This window comes from Chroicocephalus ridibundus, chromosome 13 (assembly GCF_963924245.1).
Source record: "Chroicocephalus ridibundus chromosome 13, bChrRid1.1, whole genome shotgun sequence".
In the NCBI taxonomy this organism is placed as follows: domain Eukaryota; kingdom Metazoa; phylum Chordata; class Aves; order Charadriiformes; family Laridae; genus Chroicocephalus; species Chroicocephalus ridibundus.
Genome location: NC_086296.1, coordinates 16,947,908 through 16,973,057, shown reverse-complemented (window position 1 = coordinate 16,973,057; position 25,150 = coordinate 16,947,908). Strand labels below are relative to the sequence as shown.

At 67.0% G+C, this 25,150-nt stretch overlaps 1 protein-coding gene across 4 annotated transcripts; it reads right to left on the bottom strand.

Moving 5' to 3' along the window:
- Positions 1-50: 50 nt before the first annotated feature.
- On the bottom strand, positions 51-23,232 carry SMTN (smoothelin). Of its 4 annotated transcripts, XM_063350932.1 has the most exons (22): positions 22,977-23,231; positions 17,711-17,871; positions 17,370-17,463; positions 17,181-17,259; positions 16,749-17,086; positions 14,874-14,976; positions 14,396-14,658; positions 14,185-14,248; positions 12,788-12,886; positions 11,887-12,231; positions 10,765-10,868; positions 8,569-8,685; positions 7,320-7,478; positions 7,151-7,226; positions 6,708-6,872; positions 6,050-6,112; positions 5,819-5,882; positions 5,315-5,485; positions 5,116-5,239; positions 4,892-5,043; positions 3,404-3,575; positions 850-989 (listed from the first exon to the last, which is right to left on the bottom strand). In XM_063350932.1, exons 1-21 carry the CDS (start codon positions 23,025-23,027, stop codon positions 3,431-3,433), a joined length of 2,937 nt encoding a protein of 978 aa, XP_063207002.1. In that variant the 5' UTR covers positions 23,028-23,231; the 3' UTR covers positions 850-989; positions 3,404-3,430. The 4 variants fall into 4 exon arrangements, with proteins under 4 accessions (XP_063207001.1, XP_063207003.1, XP_063207004.1 ...); XM_063350931.1 differs by lacking the exon at positions 3,404-3,575 and having other exon boundaries at positions 51-989; positions 22,977-23,232; XM_063350933.1 differs by lacking the exons at positions 3,404-3,575; positions 8,569-8,685 and having other exon boundaries at positions 51-989.
- Between the last annotated feature and the right edge of the window lie 1,918 nt (positions 23,233-25,150).

Here is a 25,150-nt window from a genome sequence, read left to right as displayed (position 1 = left end):
GTGGCACGAAGCAGTGGTGCGGACGGGGAGAAGGACCTGAGGCAGAGGTGTCACCCTATAGAATAAACCTTTATTGTCTGGCTGGTGTTGGTACACGTGTCAACACAGGTGTAGAGACGGTGATGGAGGGGCAAGCGGCGCTGAGCACGTGGCGCCCCAAGCTGGGGAGGAGAGTGGGGGCTGCCTTCCTGGCTCTCTCCTTGGGCCTCTCACTCCCCTGGGACCCCTCACCTCCCTGCCCACACCCCAGCACATGGGTGCTGCAGCCCCCTTGTGTGGAAGTGCCCCAGGGTGCGTGTGCGCAGTGGGAAGCAGAGTGTCAGCACGGGGCCGTGGAGCTGTCACCAGGGAGGTGGCACCAAGCAGGGCCTGCGGTGGGCAGAGGGGCTTCCTCGCAGCAGGCCAAGGAGAACCACTTGCAGGTGCACTGCCGGCAGGATGCACCATGACCTGGGCTGGGCTGCACAACCCCATGCGGCTGCCAACCCCTGCCAGCCCCGGGCCCGAGGGTGCAGCCGTGCCCAGGCCTCCCCAGGTCTCCATGGGACAAAGAACTCCTGGAGAACAAATAACTTAACACGCTGGAGCGTGGGAGGCGAGCCAAGCTGGGGAGCATCCCCGGCAGCGCCTGCCTGGCCCTGCCCACGGGGTCAGCCCACAGCCGGCCAGGGCAGAGGGAGCTCCAGCAAGGCAGAGGCATGGGGTCGCCCCAGTGGCAGAGCCCCCCCGTCCCCAGCGCCGGTCCGGTGGCCCCCCGGACCCTCCTGGGGAAGGCAGCTCCCCTGTCTGACAGCAGCCCTGAGGGCAGGGAGCAGTGGGGTGGTGGGCAGGGCAGGCTCTAGCACTCTTTCTGCCGCATGCGCAACTCGTGGCGACGCAGGTGGTTGTAGAGGGACTGCACGTAGGTGAAGACACACTTGGAATCTGGCTTCTTCCCCATAATCATCATGTCTTCCACCTCCACCAGGGGCACGCAGTCCACCAGCATCCTGCAGAGACACAGCCCTCAGCACGACCCCGGTTGGGCTGCCCCACCGCGGGGGCTGGGACGGGGGTCTCACGCCGCCCAGGGCCTGCTGACGCTGGGCACTGCAGCCCTCGGCCTCGCTCAGCTCCTGCCCACCCCTCGGTACCCACAGTCCTGCCTCTCCTGGCCCTGGGAAGGGCACGTGCTGCCTGCAATGGGGGCTGCCTGCCTGCCTGCACCCCTTGCCATCCTGGTGCTCTCTGCCCCGGCTCTTGGTGCTGGCAGTCAGGCCCTGCTCTGGCTGTCCCACCCTCCTCCTCCTCCAGCTGATGCTGGTACTTGGTAGGGAGAGACCTGCCTGCCCATGTGCTGTGCCCCCGCCCCAACATGCACCCCCCCAGCCCCCAGGCAGGTCCAGGGACAGGCAGGGCTGTCCTGGTCACACGCTGCCCATCACTCCTGCCCTGCTCCGCTGCCTCCCATCAGCTGCGTCAGCCCACTTCCCACCCCGGTCCCAGCGCGGAGCCCAGCCCAGCGGGCTGCCTGCCCAGGCACGGCCCAGCACCACCGGTGGGGCGGGCGCCATCCGGCTTCGAGCAGCTCAGCACCAGCCTGTGCCTACCACGTCCCAGCCCAGGCACCGCTGCCGTGCTGGGGTCTGTGCAGGGCCCTGCCCCGGCAGCTGCCAACGTCGGGGGGCCCTGGCAGAGCAGCCACGGCTGTCCCCCGATCCCTACAGCCTCTGGGGCCTGCTGACGTCCCTTTGGTGGGGTGGCAGCCCTGCCCTCACCACCCACCCGGCTCCCTGGGCAGCCGGGGGCGGGGGGCATCCAGCTTGAGAGCTGCCAGCACGGTTCCAGTAGTCACTGTGCCAGCCAGGCAGGGCACAGAGGGGACGTACACCTCCATCCTCTCACCTTTCTGCTGGGGGGTGGTGGATGAGGGGCAGAAGCAACCCTACCACTGCTGCAACCTCCCAGCCCTGCCCGGTTCCCTGCACCCCTGCTGGGCAGTGCGGCAGGTGCCAGCACCGCCAGGGGACAGATGGTGCCGGAGCACCCCAGGCTGCTGCTGTTAGTGACCGATGCAGCCACGAGTTCCCGGGGGAGGGGCTGTGCCAGAACCGAGGGGCTGCTCGGCATGAACAGGCGGCCACCGCTGACACCGTGGCTGGCCCAGCTGCTCTGGCCCCCACGCCACCCCCTGGCAGGGGCTCTGCCCCAACGACAGGGTGCACGGGGAAGCTCAGAGCAAAAGGAGAGTCTGCCACCCACCACCGCAACCACCCCCCTTCCACCCCCAAGCCCTCTCTCCCCCAACCCCCCCAGGCTGCAGTAACCCCGCTGCACGCCTCAGCCCCTCAGCGCAGCCCACCCCCCACCCCTGGGCTGGCACCAGGCACGGCTAAGGAGGGATGTCCGGCTGGTGCAAAGCCCCGGGGGAGCAGCAGGGCCCCAAGGACGGTCACCCAGCCCAGGGCCCTGCTGCCCCAGCTCTCCCCACGGGGCCTTTGCTGCACGGGAGTTGATGCAGCCATGGAGGCAGCGGGCTCTGAGCCCGTGGCCTGTCCAGCACTGGCCCCCACCTTGTGATGTGACCGCCCCGGGGAGAGGGGGGCCTTGGGAAAGGCCCCACCTGAGCTCCAGAGGCCCCCCGCCACCACCAGCCCCAGCTCAGGGGGTGATGGCCAAAGCAACAGCAGCACAAGGAAAACCGCTCTGCCCTTATAAAGCCATTGTTTGGGTCCTGGTGTGCTGTTGCCACGTGGAGCCCGGGGAAGCAGCAGCTCCAGCGCCAGCTAGGATGCCCCTGAAGACAGGCACAAACACTGCAAGACGAGACAGGACCCAAGCCTTGACTCACACTTTCCAGGCTCCCCGCTCTTGCCCATATATGAGCAGGCAGCACCTCGCCGGCAGGGCACCACCGCCCACGCCTGGCCCCGCAGCAGCGGCTGCAGCTCCCCTCCAGCCAGAGCCGGCAGTCCCCGCACGGCCCAGGGAGGAGTGCAAGGGGGCAAGTGCAAGCAGTGATGCTGGGGCATCCCGGGAGGGGGCTCAGGATCGTGCTGCTGCGGAGCGGCATCCCCAGCGGCTAATCCCCTCGGTTGGGCCCAGCCAGTGGGGAGGGAAGGGCTGCGACAGCTCTGTTCCTGCTAGTGCCGTCCCTGTGGCTGGAAAGCCAACAGCGCCCCAGGGTGACAGTCCCCTCCTCCCCAAACCCCACGGGTGCTATTCTGGAAGGCCAGAGGCCAGCCAGCCGCCTCCACCCCTCTCCTGGCCACAGCTTGGCCCCACCAGCCGACACCACCAGGACTCGCCCCTCGCCCACCAGCATGCCCCAGCCTCTGCCCCAGCCATGGTGGCCACTCCCCGGCCCCTTGGCCAAGTGGCGGTGGTGGGGCACTGGCAGGTATTTGGAGGGGAAGGTTCTCACCATCGCTCCCGGGGGGGTGAAAATGGGCTACGACTTTTTGGTTTTTACCAGCCCCTTCTGGACCAGGCAGCGATAGAATTCCTGAATGTATGTGTACACACACTTCCAATCCGGCTCGCGCATCCGGACCATGTCCTCCACGTCCAGCAACTGCGGACAGTCCGCGTGCTTCCTGGGGGCAGGGAGAGAGAGGGGCAAGCCAGTGATCGCAGCCCAGTCGGGGAAGGGAAGAAGGAGAGAAAACAAGAGACACGATCAGTGCAGTTCCCATCCCCCGCCCCGGGCAGATGCTGCTCTGCTCTCGCATGCTCTGGGGGTGCGCGATGCAGGGGCAGGAGGGCTCTGGGCACCGCCGCGCCAAGGCCATTCAGTGAGATTTGGGGGGGGCACAAGCAAGGGAGGGGGAGGGTAGGTGAGCAGCGTGGAGAGGCGTGAGGTCTAGAGGGAAGGACAGACAGAGGAGGAGGAGTGAGGTGTTCTGGCACGCCAGGTGCTCGGGGAGCAGGTTCCAGAGCGGAGCGGCGCTCTATATAGCCCCTACATAGACCCGCCGGGAGGATGGGGGGGACAAGCCCAGCCCTCCTGCCCAGCTCCGCTTGGAACCGCACGGCACAGTCCTGGTGCAGGAAGCTCGGGAGAAGATGCTCACAAGAGCTGGAGGAGGAGGAGGAAGGACGAGAGGCCACCTGGATTCCAGGCTGGAGAGTTCGATGGCTCTCTCAAGTCCACGCACCGGTTTTCCCCAATTAAGGCAAAAAGTCCGTTATCAGGAGCACCAAGAGCCAGGCACACGGCCCCATTCTCACTCCACCGAACAGCACCACGGCACCCAGGGAGCTCCCGGGAGCTCCCAGCTCACACCACCGTCCCGGGCACCGGCCAGGATGGGACCCCCACCCACCTGGCCCTGCCCCTGGGCAGGGTGCTGGAGGGGAGGAGGAGTGGGTGGGAGAGAGACAGAAGGAAGGAGAGAGGGGCTGGCTGCCAGCCCTCCAGCTGGATGCGCTCCCGTCTCTCAGCACCCAGGAAAACCAGAAGCAAAAGGGGAAGGGAAGAGACTGGAGAAGCTGCGACGGTGTTTGAGCCCCTACGACTGTGAAAGGCGGCACCTGGCATGGACAAACCCCGCTCCCCACGGGCTGCGGTCCCGCACCCAGCACCCCAGGGTGTACTGCCTGTGGCTGGGCAGGCCTGGGGGGCTGCTGCCCTGCCTTCGGCTGCTCTGCCCCTTACCCAGAAAGCCCAGACCCTCATGCCCACCCTTACCACACCAGACTGGGCTGTGCTGGCCTCTCTCGGCTCTGTCCACACAGCCACTGCTTTCCCCCGGTGTCCAAACCTCGTTGCACGACACAGGGGAAGCGATGCTTACAGGCTCCACCTCCAGTGCCATTGCCCCTGCCTGCGTTCCCCCCTTGCCCTGGGCAGCGAGCGGGTGAGCCACCCTGAGCCCCCCCAAGCCTGCGTGATGGCACAAGAGCTACGTACTCTGCGGAGGAGAAGGCCACCTCGAAGTTGTGGCGGCGGTTCTGGGGCGTCAGCTGGCTGTAGTCAAACGCCTCGGGGAAGAAGTTGTGGACCAAGGCGCAAAAGGCCATGCCATCACTCCAGCTGGATGAGAAGTTCTGGATGTCCACGTGCTGCGAGGGCAGGAGAATTACCGAGGGGCAGAGCGACCGGCCCTGGGGAGGGGGAGAGGAGGTGGCACTCACCTCGTAGCCCCGGGTCTTGGCTCTGCACCAGTCCAGCAACATCTGCTTGATGCTGTTGGCATTGGGCACACCGAAGCTGGAGGAGCGCTGCACAGCGGTGCGTGCCGCCGCAGGGTTTGGCGAGCTGCAGCAGAAGATGCAAGGCGTTATCCACGTGGCACTCACCACCCCAGCCGGCCCGCTCCTGGCCCATCCTCACCTCCCGCCCTCCTTCTGCAGCTTCTCCATCATGGCCTTGCGAGCCTGCGAGGCCGATGTCTTGGGCAGGCTCTGAGCTTTCATCAGCTCCTTCTTCTTCTCAGCCTGGCGCCGCTCCAGCGCAGCCAGACTGCTCTGCCTGGAGGCACTCTCGTCTTCACGGTCGAAGATGCTGGGAGAGAGAGAGATGAAACTAAGGGGACCACAGGCAGCCCGGGGAAAGGCGTGTGGTGGCCTCAGCCCATTGCCAGTCCTGGAGCTTTGGAGACCTCCGCGTCCCTGGGACAGAAGAGGGGTGGCTTAAGGTTCCTGCCTGGCAGACACATCTCCATGCCCATGGAGGGATCCATGGGGACTGCTGGAGACAGCGAGTGTGCCCCAAGGACCAGGAGGCTTTGGGGACATCCCTGCATGGGGACACCACAAGCTGGGTGAGAGGGTTTGTGCAAGTAGACAGCCGAGAGTGACTGCTTGGGGCTGGCTCCAGGGAGGCACTGCCACTCACCTGCCTGTCTTTTTGGAAGAGGAGCTGTAGGATGACTTAGTTTGAACGAACGTGCTGTTGCCATCTGCAGAGAGAGCAAAAGAGAGAGGCCTTGGGCAGGAGCCGAAGGAAGTGGCACCCGGCAGGTGGGGGGCTCTGCCCGCACCGCAGGCAGGGACGGCTCGGTGGAGGCAGCGCCCCTGGGGTTACGCCCAGAGGATGCCATGGGGAAAGGGCAGCAAAAACTCTTACTGTCTGATCTCTTCACGTAACTTGACTCCATGGTTGTGGTACGGGAGGTCTTGCTGCCATCACCTGCAGGGGGCAACGGGGGATAAGCTGGCGCCGGGGGCAGGAGCACCCACTGCTGCCAAGCACCCTCGCATCCACGGATTGCAACAGGGAGGAGTCCCAGGCGGCAGAGGCATAGCCAGGGCAGGCACAGAGGGGACAGATGGCACGTGCCCCCCAGGCAGAGCAAAGAGGCCAGTGCAAAGGAGCAGGGCGAGGAGCAGGAGCATCCCTCAGCCCTCTGCAGTGACTCTTGGCTTGAGCCACCCAAGGACTGGGAGAACAGAGGTGCAGGGGACAGGAGACAGGCCCGAGGTGCAGACTAGCCCCCCATCACGCCAACGGGGCAGAGAATCGGGTGGGAAGTCGCCAGAGCAGATCCCCTAAAGATCTCCAGGCAGGCTCTGGGCAAGCTAGAGGAGATGCAGCAAAACTCAGCTCCGGACCACAGTCCTGCTCCCCGCACGGTCGAGTCAGACCCAGGACAAGCATCGAGAGCGGTAGAGAGAAGCTGCGGTGACAGAGTGCTGGGAAAGACTCTGCACAGCGCCCCCCAAAGGGATGGCAAACGGGCCGCGCTGGGCAAGCGAGCCCTGTGCCCCCCCAGCACAGCCCGTACTAGACTGGGTGAGACGCTCGGTCTTGGTGACGGTGCTGCGTGCCGAGCCGTCGGCTGACTGGGTGCTCTGCGTGGTGGTGGTCTCCGTGGTGTGGCCGGCCCTCCCTGCCGTAGCCTGGCTTCTCGTCTCCTGCAGCCGCTGGTCCCGTTCCTTCTCCCGCTGGTCTGCAAACACGGGTGGGAGATGGCATCATCAGCGAGAGGCAGGGGCGGTAGGTACAGTCCCTGCCACGCTGGGGGTCCTGCAGGCTGCTGCCGGTCCAGAACTGGCTCATGGGAAGGACGATGTTCTCAGCCTGACAGAGCCAGGGAAGCAGCAGAAGACCCAATGCACCCTCCCACTTCCCCACAGCCAGGCAGCCCCGCTCCAGCACCCTGCTGGCTCCACCTGCAACGCCTCCGCCAGAGCCCTGGCCCCAAGAGGGGTTGCCGTCCCCAAGTACCTCGCTTGCGTTGGCGCAGCTCCCGCATGGCGTTTCGGATCAGTCGCCGCTCCTCAAAGTCCATTGTCCGATCCAGCTGCAGGAGGAAGTGAAGGTCAGCATCACCCCTCTGCCGCCAGCTCAGGGTCCCCTCGCCTTCCCCCAGGAGCCCCAGCTGCAGAGGAGGTACCATCTTATCCAGAATATCTTCATCCTCAATCCTGCTCAGCTCCTCAACGTTCAGCTTGCTCCTTCTCTCCAGCTCCCTCGCTTGGACTTTCTCCATGCCGTTAGGCAGCTCTGGCTCCAGCCTCGGCGCCTGGGACTGCTCCACCACCTCTGGCTCCATCTACAAGGACAGCACAGTGTGACTGAGCCCCCACCAGCTTGGCCACCCCCCACCCCCTCCCATCCAAGTCCCCCAGCACCCTGACGCTTGCCCAGTGCCACAGGCAGTGGGGACCCTGAAGAAGACGTGCCACATGCGGCGTACGAGCTCACAGCTGGTGGGACGCCGCAGGCATCCACAGCGACCAAGGCAGGCAGGGGAGCACGACATTGCTCCCTGCGGCACCCCCTGCCCCGGGAGGGCCCAGCAGTCTTTGACCAGCCTCACCGCCAAAACGGCCCCAAATATTCCCCAGTCCCCATCCCCGCAGGCTGCTGGGGCCCTCCGGCAGGCGGGGGGTGAACACCCAGCCCAGGTGTTCCAGGCTGGGCAGTCAGTGCCTGCTGCCCAGCAGCGGGCAAGGTGCTGGCAAGGCCAGTGCGCGCCGTTAGCGGCACAAGGGATTTCCAGGGAATTAAAGGACTTAACAGAAAGAAGAGCTTGTGCAGGAGATCAAGAGCCTCCCCCGCATCCCTGCTCAGGATCTAGGCCAGCTCAGCCCCCGCCGGAGCAAAGCCAGGACGCCAAGTCCCTTTCAGCATGACCCCCCAGCAATGCGTGGCAGGCAGTGGGCCAGGCCCAGAATAGGGCAGGGCGGCAGCAGGCAGGAGGCACCGGCATCGGGCCGGAGCAGCTCTGCCACACACCTGGCCCCAGCTGGCATCCTGCTGCCCTGACCTGGCAGCCGGCCCACGGCAAAGCCACCGGGTGGAGGTGACGCCAACCACGTGCACCCATGCCACCACCTGCACCCCGCCACTGCTGCGTCAGGCGGGGGTGCAGGACAGCTGCCTGCAGCCGGCATGCCGGCAATGCGGAGCAGGCAGGCACCATTTGTCCCCCCCACCACAGCGAGCCCAAATGGTGGCAGATCCCAGTGACGCTGCGTCGCCCGTGCACTGCAGCCATGGTCCCACCTCATGCCAGGGGCTTCGCCTTGGCTCCAGGCACCCTCAGGGGGCCACCGGGAGCCCTGTGGGCTGGTGCCACCCTCCCGCCCCCCCCACCCCACCACCAGGCACTGCCGTGGAGCAGGGCTGCCTGCACTCACACTACTGTTGCTCCGGGAGAGGTGCAGGGTCGATTGCTGGCGAGTGCTGGAGAAAGCGGGCGGATGGGCCACGGGGCCGCTGGGCTCCTCAGTGCCCTCAAAGTGGGCACAAGGGTCCTGTGCTTCCAGAAAGAGGGTGCTGAGGTCCTCCCCGGGGGGCTCCTGTGGCCCCAGCCGCAGCGTCAGCAGGTCGAGGCGGCGGCCCAGGCACGCCAGCTCTGCCCGCAGCTCCAGGTGCTCCTCCTCCAGCGTCCGCAGCGCCCGCGCCAGGGGCTGCACCCGCCGCAGAGCCTGCTCCAGCTGCCCCTCCACTGCCCCCCGGAAAGCCCCCAGCTCCCTCCGCAGCTCCGCCAGCTCAGCTGCCCCGGCCTGCACCAGCCCCTCCAGGCTGAGCCCCGGCATGGCCGCACTGCTGGTGCCAGCAAGCGCCGCGGCGAGTCCCCCTCGGCTGTCCTCTATCTTTTATAGGGGTGCTGGGGGCACCACCCCCGGCTGGAGGCTGGCCCAGCACACACTTGCTGGGCTATTCTTGTCACGGCGGCCGGGGGTCCCGCACAGGGGTGCCGAGGCAGGCACTGAGAGTGGGCAACATTCCCAGCCCAGGGACCAGGTGGCCCGGAGAGGAGGAGCTCTGCGGAGCAGCCCCCCTGTCCCAGGCAGCTGCCAGCGCCCTTGACGCCCCCCTGGGGGGGGTGTGGGGCACAGTGGGTGGGGTAAAGCCCCCATGTGGGATCAGCCCCAGACCATCACCGTACTGGGTGCGCTCCAGGGCCAGGGACCACCCACGCGCCCTTTCACCCGAGTGCCCTCCTGCTCCTGGCCGGCATCACCCACAACACACCGACCTCTCCAGCCCCAGGCTGGCACCGGCATGAGGGCCTCAGCCACCAGCTGTGATTTTTGGGGGTCCCTGTCCCCCTGTGTTGCCTGATGAACGCCCCAGGTCCCCACACAACGGGCACAGGCAGCACCCCACCAGCGAGAGGACGTGCCGCAATAGCCACTGTCCCCGGATCCCCACACCACGCCAGTCCCTCCAACCGACCCTACCTGGCAGGGCTGCCAGCACTGCTGCCGCTGCCGCCTCCTCCTCCTCCCTGCCGGCTGGAAACACACCTGGCGGCCGTGGCTCCCACTGGGCAGCCAACGGGCCCTAAGCCCCCCACCCTGCCGGGCAGCGCCGCTAATACCTTAATGAGAGCTGACGGGCTGCTCGGGCCAAGCCTGCCCAAGCGCATTAGCGCAGGGAAGTCACCCCTCTGCAGGCAGCAAGCTGCCCATGGGCAGTGGGACCTCCTGGCTAACGCAGGCAGCACTGGAGGGCAGCCCTGCCAGGCTGCAGGCACTGCCTCCTTCATGCTGGCAAGGGCCGAGCCAAGGACAGAGCAAGCCAGCGGCGCCATGGCCACCAGCGCCTGCAGAGGCAGCTGGACGCATGCAGGGCCACGAGCGAGGCAGCGCCACAACTGACACCCCGGCTCTTGCCAAGGCCACACGCGCGCACGCCTCGCATTACCCTAGATGGGCAGGAGCAGATAAAAGCACTGGAAGGGCTGCACACGCAGGGTGCACAGCGCACCCTGCCCTACCCCCCGCAGCACCTGGGGGGAGGCCGTATCCTGCTCTGTCCCCAAAACAGAGCAGAAGGTTGGTTTTGGTTTAGTTTTGGGTTGTTTTTTTTCCTAGTCACATCCAATCCCTCCCAGGCCAGGCCGGCTAGGGCTGCTGCTCCACTCTCAGCTTGGGATTGCAAAGCAGGAGGAGACGGGATGCCAGCCTGCGGCTCCACGGCGGGTCTGAGACCTTCAGGGAGCACCCCCCCAGGCTGGCTCCCCAGCACCACAGCCAAGGTCCAGAGGAACGGGTGGTGACAGGTTTTTCCCTGAGCTGCTGCCACCCTAAGAGGCGTTTAAAACAGGCAGAGACCCACAAAAGCCTCCCAGACCACCTGCCGCCAACCTGCATCTGCATACCTGCCAGCACAGCCCAGGGTACAGGGGGCTCACGTGCCTGGGGCCGCACGTCCGCACGCAGACCCCGGGGTCCACCCCAGCTGTGACGAACTAGCCAGAGATTCTGGACCATGCTGCCAGCACCCACCCACCCCACCCTGGTCACTGCTCCCAAGCCCAGCGCCCCCCAGCCAGTGCCCAAGTGGGGCACGGCCCCACAGCACCCAGCCCCTCCAGCACTCACCTTGGTGACATTGCTGCTGATACTGCTGACGCTGCAGACGCTGCCACCGCTGCTGGGGATGGTGGTGATGCGGATGGGGGTATTTCGCAGCCCCAGGGTCACCTCTGCAAGAGGAGCAAGAGGCATGTGGGGTTTGCCCCAGCCCCAGCCCGGCGGGCTCAGCCCCGTGCCCGGGGATCGGCTCTGGCCGGGCTGCCTGGCATGCATCCTGCCTCAGCAGCGGGCACTGAGCTCTGGCACAGGGGAAGGGCTCCGGGAACACCCAAGGGATGGGGAAGGCAGCCCCCCCCTTCCCCCCCTTGCCCCCCCCGCCCCCGCTCACCACCCTGGCTCTCCCTCCTCCCCAAGGAAGGGCACTTTCCGCAGCGCTCCAGCTGGAGCCAAGACCCCCTGGTGTGAGGGACAGCCCCAGGAACATCGCGAGCCAGCCATGACTACAGGCGGGCAAGCAGGGCTGGATCAGACACCACGCAGCAGCGGGGATAGGACGGAGCAGGACAGCGTGGACTCCCCTGGACCAGCAGGTCAGTGGGGACAGAGCATGAACGTGGGGCAGGGCCGTGGGGATGGGGCAGGGGAAGGACCCTGGCCATGAACATGCAGGACGGTGGGGACGGGGACCGGCTGCAGGGCCAGATGGCCTCCTGGTACTGAGACGCCCGGAGTATCCCTGCCAAAGGGTGAGGGCTGCCAGTGCCCACGCCACTTTTAGCAGTGCCCACGCTCAGCCTCTGGGTCGCCAGCACCCAAAAGCCACTGCTGACGTGGTCCCATCAGTGCCCGGCTGGTCTATCGCTACCCACCTGCCCGTTGCTGCCCACCACCCTCTAAGTGCCCAGCTGCCCACTGGCACCTATTTGCCCAACCGTGCACATCGTCCCGTCAGGAGCACGGTCCCTCAGTGCTTACGGCCCTGCCGGTGCCCACACGCTTGCTGCCCCCACCTTCCCTACGGGCGCCCACCTTTCCCACTCCCGCTTCCCCGAGCGCTGCCCAGCTGCCCATTTTCCCCGCCCGGTCTCCTGCCAGATACCACCTGCCTGCGCTACCCATCTTCCTCATCCCGCCCGCCTGGCGGCCGCCCCTGCCCACGCTACCCCTCTTCCCTTGCCCGGTGCCCACCTGCCCGCTGGCTGCCGGGGGCAGCCACGACGCGGGGCGCGTGGGGCTGCACGCGCCCGTCCTTGATCTCGATGGTGAAGTAGGTCTTCATGCCGTCGAGGCCGCGGCCGGCGGGGCCCGGTGCCAGGCGCTGCTCTGCGCCTCCGCCGCCGCCGCCCCGGGCGTTTTGAGAGGGCCCCGGCGGGGCCGCGCGGGGCCCCCGTTGCCATTGGCCGGGCCCGGCCCGCCCCCCCGCCTCGCCCGCCCCCGCCGGGCCGGGGGCCGGGCCCGGGCCCGCCGGGGTGAAGCGCTGGGCTCTCTCCCGCACCGAGGCGGCCCGCGGCGGGGTCCCGCCGGGGCTCGGCTCTGCGGGGGGACAGGCGCGGCGGGGTCACCGGGGCTGCGGCGACACGCGGGTGTCCCCGCCGCGCGCGCTGCGACCCCCCCTCCCCTCCCCGACACGATGCTACCCCCCCCCCCCGGGGCGCCCCTTGCAACGCGTGCTGCCCCCGCAGCCCGTGGTACCCCCCAGAGTGCCCACACGACGTATGATGCCGCCCCCCGCCACGCATGCAGCACCCCACAGCACCCACGCAACGCACGCTGTCCCCGACACCCCAGCACCCAACAACCCCTCCGGATACCCTGCCACGCGTGCTGCTCCTCCCACCCACCACGGGCGCCTGTAGCCCTTCAAAGCTTCTGCCTCCCTGCTTCTGCTGGGGTCTGGCTGCTGGTGCAGGCGGGTGGGAGGGATGGATGCCGGGGCAGGGGGGCGAGAGAGCAGGTGGGCAGTCGGCAGCCAGTCCCGCGCAGCCCGCGGCATCCTGCAGCATCCCACCACAACAGAGCACTGCTTCGCCAGGGACCTCCAGCCACGGGAAAGCAGGGAAAGCGGAGGCGACCATCACCAGGACCTTACCCCCGCGGCCAGCCGGGTGCGGAGAGGAGGACACTTGCTCCCACCGGTGAGTGTTCAGGCGAGCCGAGGTCCCCACTACATTCTGCGTGGGCACTGCCGCTTGGGAAGGGACAAGCCAGATACGCAAGGAACAGGACAAGGGGAGCAGAGGGTGAGCGCGGCACAGGGTGCCGTTGGCATCTTCCCCTTCACAAGCACAGCACCCTGGGGTCCCCCTTGCTGTCGCCCCACGCTCCCCAGGGTATTGCCAAAATCCACCAGCGCTCGCAGGCTGCCGGCTCTGTTCTGCAGTGCCAAACCACACCGAGGAGGAGGACAAGGCACAGCTGGGTGTACTTACGCCCCGGAGGCGCAGCGAGTGGTACCCAGGGTCTGTGCAGAGAGATCGGGATCACCCCTGCACCCACCAGGCCCTGGCAGAGCAGGGCCAGCCCAGCATTGCCTCTGGAGAGGGGGGCGAGGGGGCCTAGCGGCTCAGCCCCCAGCCAGGGAGCACCTGGGTGCAGGGAAGCACCGAACCGACAGCGCTCTGGTGTGGGGTCAAAGTTGCTGATGCTCAAGGAGGGGGAGGGGGCTCAGCCTTTCCCCAGCACCCAGGTTTGAGCCCCCACGTGAGGCCAGGGGGGTCAGGTCCTACACACTTCCCTCCGACCTGGGGTGATGCCATACTGCAGCCCACCACTCCCCAGCATCTCCCCAGGGTTTCTGCCTTCCCAGGACCTGCAGATCCCCAGGGCTTCTTGGAGGGAGGGGACCTCTGCCTGCAAGGGTGGCTCCGAGTGGGAAACCTGACCCTGGGGGCAGAGCACTGCTCTCCGTTTTCTAACCCCCCATTTCCTCCCAGCACAGCCACAGAGATGGTTTTCCCAGCGGTAGGAGGAGGGCAGCTGCTGGACGCTGCGATCCCTCAAGGCTTACAGGGAGGACCCAGGGGGTGCTGGGCCCTGGCTGGGCCAGGGAGTGCAGCCCCGGGGGGGGGGGGGGTCAGGGCCAGCCAGCACACGGCTCCCAGCCATATTGGGACAAAGAATGCAAAAGGCCGGGGTTTGCTGCAGGCACCGATTCCCTTTCATGGCCCTGCTGCCGCCCAGCCCGGAGCTGGGGGACTGGTAAACAGCCCGCCAGGCACCCTGCTCCCCCAGCACCCAGCTGGGGCACACACCACTACCGCACAACCAGGCGGCAAATAGCCACTGTCTGGGGATGGCCCTTGGCCTGGCCATGTCTTGCCCTCACATTCCTGCCCCAGCCTGTCACGTCCCCAGGGCTGGCACCCTTCCATGTGCCACCAGGATGCACATGCTGCAGGGCAGGGATGCAGGGGGGGCCCCCAGAGCAGCACTGCCCAGCTTGGGGTGGGCACAGCCCCGGTGCTCCCCCCATGGGGCTGCACTTACCCACTGGCGGCTCCCCACGCCTCCCAGGCGGCGCTGACACCTGGCTGTGCACCCTAACACCAAGCTGCAGGGAGGGAAAGTGACAAATCAGTCAGCTGGGGGGCGGGCCGCATGCAACCCCCTATGCCATCAAGCTGCCTTTGCCCACGGGACCGCCAGCCCCCGGTGAAGAGGGCAGCGGCGACCCCAGCCCGTGCCACCAGTTCTGTACCTGGCTGCCCCGGCTGCCAGCACTGGGATGGCCCGTGGGGGCTTGCCCCACCCGGCAGCTTTGCTTCCCACCGGGCTCCTGGGCAGCGTCGGGGCTGCCTGGGCTCCCTTCCTTCCAGGCTGCGTGGTGCTGCCCCTTTGGCTGAGCAGCGCCTGGGGAGCACGACTGGACCCGCTCTGGCTCCTCACCACCATCTTCGAGCTCTGGACCAGGTTCCGGGACCGGCTGCAGCTCCAGGAGCACGAGGGTCCCCGAGACCGTGGCTGCAGAAGACAGAAGAGGCTCTGCACGGGGGAAGCCTGCGACTGCCTGCAGAGCATCCCTGCTCCTGCAGCCCCACAAGGCACCCGGCTCCCCTGTCTGCACCTTTGGGAGGTGCCACGCTGCCCTCTCCATCCTCCCACCCCTGGCGGTGGCACTGCCCTGGCCCCGGGCACACACACAGACGGGGCTTTGCCACAGGCACTGGGTGACTCACCCTGGGCACTGGGTTTCTGGGGGTCTCCCGCCTGCTGGCTGCGTAGCTCCTGTATCCCAGCCAGGACATGCTCCTGCTCCACCGCGTCATCTTGCTCGCGGGCCTGGGGAGAGCAGAGGGTGAGAGCGGGGGCCAACCCTGCTCCAGTCTCTGATCAGATCACCCTGTCCCATCCCTGCCACCCAGCCGGGGACATGCCACAGGCTGCAGCCTCTTCCCATGACACCCGGGTCCCTGTCTGATGCTGCTGGGGATGGACAAGCTGCCCCATGCACACGCGTCACTGCAGAAGGCTGGCAGGAGGACAAGTGTCCTCACACCCTGCTGCTTCGAGCAGGCAAGGAGGGGGACACGGTGTCTAATGAAGGAAGGGCCCGAACCCTGTGCACCCCTGGGGCTCCTGGCACTCCTCTGCGTGGGGCTGATAAGCACCAGGGCATGGAGCAAGGAGCTGGCTCTTGCATCCTTCTGTAGCCCCTGCCACGAGTACACCAGCCTTGTCCAGCATGGATGCCAGGAGATGGGACGAGAGGACAGCCTTGTCCGGTGCCCCTGTCCCCTCCTGCCCCCCAGCCCAGGCACCTCAGGGCTCTGCGAGGCAGGGAGCACCCAGTTTTGCATCACCCTGTCCCTGCCCACAGCACAAACAGCTCTGCTTGGCAAATGATGAGATGATCCGGGCACAGGAACACACGCTCACATCGGAGCGGCAAGGACATGCAGGTGACAGATACCTCCCTGACACAGGCCCGACGAGGGACACGGTGTCCTGGTGTCACTAGCCAGGGCACAGAGTGCTGGTCCTGGCTGTGTCAGTGCCTTGAGCAGCACCACGGGCTCCAGGTGCTGATACGACTCCAGGGCGCAGGGAAGTGGAGAGGGGCACGTACCCCGAGGGGGCACAGGGGAACCAGGACCAAAGCCAGGCGCCACTGCAGCCACCATTCAAGGGAAAGGGCCTTGGGTTTGGAGTAATTGGCCAGAACGGAGTGGGAGAGCCCTGCTGGCTGCCTGGGAGATGTCCCAGCACAGCCAGATGGGGGAAGGCAGACAGTGCTGAGAGGTGGCACAGGGCCGTGTCCCCCACATCCCTGCAGCCTCTTGCCACAGCCCTGGGGCAAGTGGAGGGGGAAGCTGGGCTGAACGGAGGCGGATGTGGGGACCCAAACCTTCCCGCTCGGCTGCAGTTATAATCACTGCTTCTCCCCCTTCACCACCCTCTCCCACATAGGGCAACCCTGTGTGGTGTCCTACTGCCACGAGAGCTGCCCAGGAAACCCAGGCTTGTACCCATTCCTTCCAGCCCTGCCCACCAGCTCGGCCTTCCCCCAGCCAGAGCACCTCCACCACGGCTGCTGGGCACCAGCGTCACTCCAGAGCGAGCCCCAGCCCCTCAAGGGCCAGCAGGAACGACCCGCATGGGGAGAGGGACGGGAGGGATCAAGGTTTCTGCCTGTGCAAGGAGACTGATGCAAGCAGCTGCTGCAGGCGGGACGAGCGGCCATCGCCTCCAAAGAGCAAGAGCACCATCCCCGCAGAGACGCAGCGGGGAGGGGTACACCAAGCACACTGAGGGGCACCGCAGACCCCTCACCCGCAGCACTCGTGCCCAGGCTATGTCCTCATGGAGAAGCCCGGGGCACCCAGGCCTGAGCCCCCAGCCCCAGCTCACCACTGCTGGGGCCACGCTGGCACAGCCCAGCCACATCCCCCATGTCCCCAGAGACCCCAGCTCCACCTGCGCTGGTCCCCTCGGGGGGGTGAGCCCAGCATGCCTGGGGGCTTGTGCCCCAGGCAGGCTGGCACAGGAGCCCAAGGGAAGGGCAAGCAGGTCTCTGGTGGTCCTGCTCCCCCAGCAACACCCTTCGCACTCACCGCTGAGCCTTCTGGCTCCTGGGCAGGGGGCCGCTCGGCAGCTTCCCCGCAGCCACTCTCATCCGCCTCGGCCAGTGCCGGCTGCTCTGCCTCATCCCGCTGGCTGCCCTCCCCACTCCTGGCTGTGGCCAGGGGCTCGGTGCTGCCCTCGCCATGGCTCTCCCCACTCTCAGACAGGGCTGGCAGCTCAGTATCGCCTCTCGGGCTGTTCTTCCCGCTCCCAGCAAGGGCTGGTGCTTCAGCATCGTCCCTCTGGCTGCTCTGTGCATCCCCGGGCACAGCAGGGGGCTCGCTGCCGTTCCTCCGTCTGCTCTGCGTGTTCCCAGCCAGGGTTGCGGCTGGATGGGAGCAAAGGCAGTGTTTAGGAAGGAGCTGCCCACATCCCAGGCTCTCCGGTCTAGCTACCCCCAGGACGCAGGGATGGTGCCTCACCTTCGATCTCCTCAGCCCGCAGCTTGCGGATGGCAGCTCGGATCAGCTTGCGTTCCTCATACTCACCTGCCGCCCGCAGCTGCAAGAGGGAAAGACCCAGGAGAGAGGCAGGGTCAGCCCCGGCACACGGTCAGACCCGGCACACGGTCAGACCCGGCACACGGTCAGACCCGGCACACGGTCGCTCACCAGCTTTGTCAGCTCCTCCACATCGGTGATGGCTTCGAGCTGCCTGGACAAGGTGGCCAGGGCTGCCTGCTGCTCCTCCTCCAGGCGCCGGGACCTGTGCGGGGGTGAGAGCAGCCAGCCAGGAGCTGCCGTGGGTGCTCAGGAGGAAAGTCCCCTCCTGGGCAGGCAGCAAATTCAGGCAATGGGACCCTCCCACATGCCAAGCCACCTGGTGCCAGGCTGTTCCCACCCTCATGCCCATCCAAATCTGCCCAAGCCACAGTGGGGCCAGGCATTGAAGCCACCATCCCCTAGGGCAGACGCAGGAGGCGTTCGGGACCCCAGCCCCGTGCCGGACTCACCGCGGCCAGTTCTCCTTGTCGTCCTGTCGGTGGCTGCCACGCTCCGGGCGGAAGCGTTTGGATGCCAGTGCCTCCTCGTCCCGCTCCAGCTCCTGCCGCTGCAGCTCCCTGATGGCTGAGCGGATGCGGCGCCGCTCAGCCAGGTCCAGCGTCGCCTCCAGCTGGGTGTAACGGGGCAGGGCTCAGCACCAGCTCTGGCCATCACAGCCCCCTGGCTCAGCCCCGGTGCCACCCGCCGCCGGGCTGCCCACACACCGCACAATGGGACCGTCTGTCTGGCAGGGCCCACACACACGGCACACGCTGCCCGGCACCGCCTGGCCCCGCGGGGACCGGGCATGGCCCCCCCAGGGGCAGGACGCTGAGACCAGCCATAGCAAAGACAGGCTGCCATGGTGGCATCGAGACCTTCAGGCACGTGAGGGGCAAGGAGACGGGGGCACATGGCGTAAATGCCCCTCGGTAGTCTGTGCAGCCCCCAAGGGTTGGTTGCCTCTGCAGCCCTGTCCCCCCATTCCACCCGCACAGGGACGAGCTCTCCCGCCCACGCCAGCGCTTCCACCAGCAGAGTCTGTTGCCCTTCCAGGCCCACAGCCCCCAGGAGGTGCTGACTGGGGGGGTCCTAGCACCTTGCTGAGGAACGGTCCCCCCCAAGCCCCCCTCTCCACCCTCACCCAGCGCTAGGGGATGGTGGGTGGCTCTCGGAGCCAAATCCATGAGCATGATCTGTCCTTAATCAAAGTCCAACACTCTGTATGTGGGAAGCACGGCCATGACCTTCCCACAGCCCTGCCATGAACACCTCATGGGTGCTCTTTAGCCCACCTGAGGCCACCCACCAGGACCTGGCATGGGCATCCAGAGCTGCTTTCCCTCTTCCAGATCAGGTCCACAGCCCCAGCCCTGCCACCGGCCCAGGTGCTTTGAGGGGGCCCATGCACAGGCCCCTCCATGCTGAAGCGGGGCAGAAGGCAGCCGGATCCATGGGGAAAGGCCAGCCAGGGCAGGCATGGCCCCACTGTCCCGTTGTGAGACATCAGGACCAACCCCGCACTGGGAACCCAGGAGGCAATTCCTCATGGAACTCGTTAAAAAATAAACCCCGTGACCCAGGGCAGCTGCTGTCAGCATCAAGCCCCTGCATGCGGGGAGCAGCCATGGCTGTGCCACAGGACAAGAGCATCAATCTCCTCCCTTCCAGTCCCATCGGCCACCACCAGGCCACCCACCCAGGCTCTTCAGGTTCTGCTACCGCAGGAATCCAGGGTTGGTCCCTCAGCCGGACCTAGGCTGAGCAGTGCCAAGGGCACCAAACCACCACCCGCAAGCAGAAACCCCCCTGCACAGAGCCCCTAGCAAAGCCATCGCACTTCGCCCTCCCTGCTCAGGGACTGGGGACCAGGGGAGGATATTTCCACCCCAGTGAAGCCAGCAGGCCCAGAGCCCCCATGTACACCCCCGTGGCAGCTAAAATTGTGGTCCTCCAGCCCCTTCCAGCCTTGAGGCCCAGCCAGGAGCATTATCCTTCCCCAGCTGAGAAAGTCCCAGCAGGATGCTTGGCAGCTGGGACCACCGACCCGCAAGGCAGCTCCCCGTGGCCAGCCCCGCACTGAAAACACGCAACCCTGGGGGCAGCCGCTTGAACCCTCCCGCCCTGGCAGCCCCCACCATGCTGGCTGGCAGCGCCATCTCTCCCAGCATGCTGCAGCCGCTTGTTGTATCCTGCGGCAACACAAGCGGCTGCCTCCTGGCCAGAGCTGGGACCTGCAGCCCCCTTGGGCTCTTATCCGGAGCTGGCACCAGGACGGGGAACCAGCTCGGAAGAGCAGGAGCTGATGCGCTGCCAGGGCAGGAGGATGCCGGGGAGGAAACCAGCCCCTCCATCCACATGGGCCTCCCATTTCCCATCTGCACTGGGTCTGCCTGCCCCGTGCAGCTCCTGTACCCTGGGATGCTGGCTGCCAGGACAAAGGCACCGAGACGGGGCCTTTCCCTTGCTGCTCCAGCAGAGGCAGTGGCCAACCTGGCCAGCCAGGAAGTCCAGCTCCGCTGCCCATCGGGTGGCAGTGATGGAGTCTGGTCCAGCCCAAAAGAAGGAGCTGAAGGCAGAGGCTCTGTGGCAAGCACAGGTCTCCCCACAGCCGTGCAAAGGCCTTGAGGACAGAAAAACACTCCTCTGCCGCACACTGGGAGGCCGAGACCCCGGCCCTTCCCTAAATAACCTGCTGGCGGTGCAGGGCTCAGCCCGAGCAGCTGGCTCTGGGCAACAGGGGAGCAGCGGCTGTAGGAGCCAAGAGTGCCAGGAAATGCAGGACGTGACGGGACACTAGTCCTGCACACCCCGGAGCAGGGGACACCCTGGCACCCACGTGCCGTGTGACACCCACCCACCAGGTCCAGGGTCTGCCCTGCCCAGGGGGCTCCAGCTGGGACCTGACCTGCACCCGGGTCCTGGAAGGCTTCTTCCTGCAGGGGAAACAGCAGCAGGGCAGGAGGAAGAGCCTCGTCCCAAGCCCACGTCAGCAAAGAGCCAGGATGAGGGAAATGAGTGGCTTTGAAGGCTCCATGGCCAGCGGCGAGGGAGAGAGTGCCAGAAACCACGGATGGAGCCAGGGGGTGGGAAGGGGACAAGGGGCCCAACCCTGCAGGCACAGGCAGGCCCGGGGATCAGCACACGCCACGGCCCCACCGGCCCTGCCCCGTCGGCAGCAAATTAATGGTTCTGAGCGAACGCCCGCCTCGGCACACACACAAAGTGGCTTTGTGAAAAAGGTGCTGGCAAGGCACCCATGGGCTTCTTTCCCGATGATGCCCAAGCACAGCAGTGTTCAGAGTCCCAGCATGGCTGGCGGCTCCTTCAGGAGGGCTGTAATTAGCCCTGCATCCATCCGGCTCCCCAGAGCGGCTGAGCACAGAGCGCTTGGGAGGCTGGAGCCCAGCCACAGGGAAACTGCTCTGGGAACAGGAGCCAGGCACATCAAGAAGTTCCTGCAGCCCCAGGCTTTGCTGTAACCTTTGGAAGGAGCCGCGGAGAGCGTGGCTGCCTCCTAAGGAGAGGAAAGAAGGAAAAACAGCCGGGTGACGGGGACATGGCAGGGATGCAATGCTCCTCAGGGCCAATGAAGCCTTTCCCAAAGGCCACCGGGTGCAAGATGGGGACCTCATGGCAGTGACTTCCCTAGCTCCAGCCTGCCCTGCCTCTGCCTGTAAGGGAATTTGCATCCTGCCTGCCTAATTAACCAGGCTGAGATCTGCAGGGGCTGGGAGAGGGGAGCACTCCCTAGCCCAGGGCCAGCTGACCACAGCCTGGAGCTCAGCACAGCCCCGAGCGCTCAAATAACCCCCTGCTCCCAGACACCCAGCTAAGGGACATCCTGCAGCTCCCTCCCCAGGCTCCTCCAAGCCCTTTGACATCTTCATGCTGAACCACAGGTTCACCCCAACTGGCCTCCCCGAGACCAGGGTACCAGCAGGCAGCTGGGGAGGGAACCGCATGGATACCTATGGGAGGGAGACGGTGGGGCAGAGGCTCCCCGGCAGCTCCCAGCCCAGCCCGCATAGAAACAGTCCCGGCCAGGGGGCTGCAGGGACCTGCTCATGTCCCCCAGCCTCTTTCTTCCAGGACCCCCAGGGATGTCACATGCTGCTGCCGAGGTCTCACTTGCTCCGAAGGAGGAGGAGAAGCAGCCCGGAGCCGAGGGCTGGGGAAAGCAGAGGAGCAGGGAGGAAGCGGTGGGAGAGGCAGTTTTCCCTTATATGGGCTAATCCTCTTCCAGCTGAGCAAAGCCAAAACCTAGCCAGAAAGAAAAATAAGTCCTTCCCTGCCTCGCATCAGGCTTTCCCCAGCCTGCGCTGCACAGGGAGAGCCGAGCTGTGAGCAGGGCGCTCTGGGGACGCAAAGCCCCAGCAGGTCAAAGATGAAGCCCCCAGGAGAAGTGGGGTTTGCTGCACGGGTAAGATCCACCTCCTCAGACGCACCACAGACCCCACACCCGCCCCGTCACCGCTCCCAGGGCTCCATCTCAGCCCAGAGACCTCAGCTGGGACATGGCAGAGCTGGAGCATCGGGAGGACAGGGAGAAACCCAGACCACCCATCCCCACACCTCCAGGGCCCCCCCATCGGCCCTGATGTCACCCCATGAAGAGCAGTGGGCTCCTCAGCACAGGAACAACAGGCAGGTCTGCACGTTGTCACCCCGAGCAGGCCGAGGATGGCACGTCAGGAGGCTCTAGCAGGGCAGCAGAGCCCCATGCCGACCCCCTGCCCATGGTAGGGCGCAGATCCTGCTTCCCGCCAGCGCCGTGGCATCCCAACTCTTTCCTGTTCCCGCAGACGTGCCTTCCCGGCTGACTCAGCTTCCTGATGTAACCGTTCCCCAGCACCGGCCTGGGCCACCCCACACTCAGCCCCCACGGCACCCAGCAAACCCCCGGCCCCGAGCTTGCGGTGCCCTGGGGCTGGAGGGGAGGTGGCAGGACTGCCCAAATCCAGGCAGCTCTTTGTAGGGCTTCCCAGCACAACTGCCCCGGCCGAGCAGGTCAGAGCCCAACACCCACAGTCCCACCTTGGGGACACCCAGGCGCTCATCCCCCACAAGGCCAAGGCTCGGCTCTGGCTCCAACTCCTGGGGGCACAAATGGAGCAGGGAAACGACTCGGACAAAGGAGGGGATGCCCACAGTTGCGGGCAGAGCCTGGGGAGCAGCCGCCCCTGGCACCAAGCCAGCCCCAGGCAGCGCGGGAGCAGAGACCCGGGGCCAAACGGCCGCCGGCACCAGGAGAGCGGCGAGCAGGTAACTGGGCACACCTCTCAGGCGGGAGCCACCGGCCAAGGAGACGGAGCCACGGGACAGACATTACAGCCTAAGCACGAGCGTGAGGAAAGGGCCAAGCGTGGCCAAAGCCACCAGGCCGGAGCCTCTGGAGTCACTGGGGCAGGACAGGGGCTTGTGCCGGCCCAGGCCCCTCCACGTGCTGCTGCGCGGCATCCCTCAAGCACTGCAGCAGCCCCCCGCCGGCGGCCCCGCTCGCCCCCCCCGCCTGAGGGACAGCGGCAGCCCCACCACCTGCGCGGGGAAGCGCGGGTGGGCCCTAGAACCGGCCCGGCTGCCCGCACCTCAGGGAGCCGCCATCTCCCCTTTTTCGGCGGGGCACGGGGAGCCGGGGCACGCGCCGACCTGCTGCCCCCGGGGAACCGCCACAAGCGAGCAACTGCTGCGGGAAGCGCGCTTCTTGCCCCCGGCCCACCCGCCGCGGGGACTCACCAGCTTCCGCAGCGCTCCCTCGTCCATGCCGAGCAGGTTCTCGTGGGACATCCCGCCTGCCCGCCCCGCCGGGGCAGGGGCCGGCCGCCGCCGCCGCTGTTGTTGTTGCTGTTGCTGCTGTTGCTGCTGCCGCCGCCGGCAGGAGCCCAGACAACAAAGGGCGGCCGGGGCGGCGCGGCCCCGCGCTCAGGCTCGGCTCGACCCCGCTCGGCTCCGGCTCCGGCTCCGGCTCCCGGCAGCGCCGCGACCGCCCGCTGATTCCAGCCGCCCCGCCCCGCCCCGCCCCGCCGGCCCCGCCCACCCGCGCGCCCGCCGCCGCCATTGGCTCTTCGCGTCGGGCGGGACGGCCCTGCCCCGCCCACCCCCGCGCGGGGCGGCACGAAGGGGGCGGGTCCCGGTCCCAGCTCCGGCCGCGCCGCGCCGAGCCGAGCCGAGCCGAGCCGAGCCGAGCCGCGGGGGTCCGGGCCCCCTCCCGCCCCGCGCGGGGCCCAGCGGTGCTGCCGCGGGTGTCCCCCCCGCGCCGGTGCCGCGCCGCCGAGCTCGGGCCTGGCAGCCCCGAGCGGTGACGGCGCACCCGGGCGCCCCTCCGCGGGGCCCTCCCGGAGCCGCCTTTCGCGGCAGCTTTCAGCAGCCCCCCCGCGAAAGCGGGTGTAGCGCTGCCTGCAGAGCCCCCCTGCGCCCCCCGCCCTTCCCGCTGCCGCAGAGGGGTGCGGGTGGGAGGGGCCACCCCCCGCCTCGGGCCATCTCCGTCCGGGGACCCCCCGGCCTGCCCCTGCCCGGGGCGGGGGCTGCTCCTGCCCGCGGGAGAAGCTGCTGCACCTCCAACGCGGGGGGAGTGGGGTGGAGAGTTGACCGGCACCTCTGGCACCGGGCCCTCTCCCCACCGCGCCCGGGGGGAGGTGACACCACGGGGGACACCCCCGCGGGCTCCTTACAGCCGCTTCCTGGCGCCACCTGGGCCCCCCACCGCACACGGGCTGCCTGGGCACACGGGCGTGTTGCCCCACATGGTCCCAGCGCTCGCCCACGCTCAGGAGCTGCGTGTAGCGTCCTCAGCCCTTCCTGGCCCTGTGCCGTCCCGCAGGAGCCTGGTTTGTCCCTTACCTCTGGCCATCCGACTTGTGCCGCCCGGGGACAGGGTCGTGGCCACCTGCGCCACCCACAACAGGCCCCTCTCGCAGCCAGAGGTGGGAGCAACGGGGGGTATAGGGGTTTAGGCAGGTGTGTATTCCTCCAGGCTCCTGTCCCATCCCAGATGGCGGTGCCAGAAGGATGGCCAAGCCTGGGTGTCGGGCTGGGGGGAGGATCCCACAGAGTCCCCGAGCTCCCCACCTGCGAGGCTGCAGCCCAGCAGATGACTTACTCGGTGGGGCTCGGTCTTGTTCTGGGCAAAGGCCAGAAGTACTCCCTGGAGAAGACCAAGCCTGACCTGCTCCTCCAGAGGTGCTGCGGGCTTTGCAGAGCACCCGCTCCCAGCTCCCGGGAGAGGGGGAGAGGTCCCTGTCCTGCAGCCCAGAGCCCAAAGGGCTTGCCCAGGGCAGGTCACTAAGATCCAGTTCACTGCTCCTCTAAGAGCTTCCAGCTCTCCGGGGAGGTGCGTGGGATGGAGCAGGACCACAGCCACGTCTGCCACAGGGGAGGACCCACCACTGCGGGCCAGAAAAATGGGATGTGGTGGAGGTGCCTCGAGGGTCCTGCAGTTTCCACGCTGGGAGTGTTGTTGGTTCAGACGTCCCACTCCAGGCCCGTTTGACAGCGTGGGTCTCCAGATGGGCTGGCATCCCAGAGCCCTCTGCTCCCTGCTGCCCTCGGCTCCCTGGCAGCTCTCCGCGCTCCTGCCCTGAGCAGCATTGGGCTCCGCTGGAGCATGATGGCACCTTCCCAAGCAACTGCGCTAAAGCCATCCCCTCTAAGCATTGTGCCACCCAACAGGTCCTCCCTATCCCTCTGCCAGTCCCAGAAACGACATGATCTTCACTTGCTGGACGAGCCCCGTGCTGTCGGGCTGCCCCGCGTGCCACTCAGGGGTCTCCACCACCTGCAGCTCTGCTCATGAGACAGCCCCTTGTCTGAGGTTGTGCCTGGGGAGCAGGCACCGGGCACGCTCCCACCTCTGACCCCGCGGGCAGCACGGCTGGCAGCAGCTCTCCTGCCTTCGTGGCGTGTGGGGGACC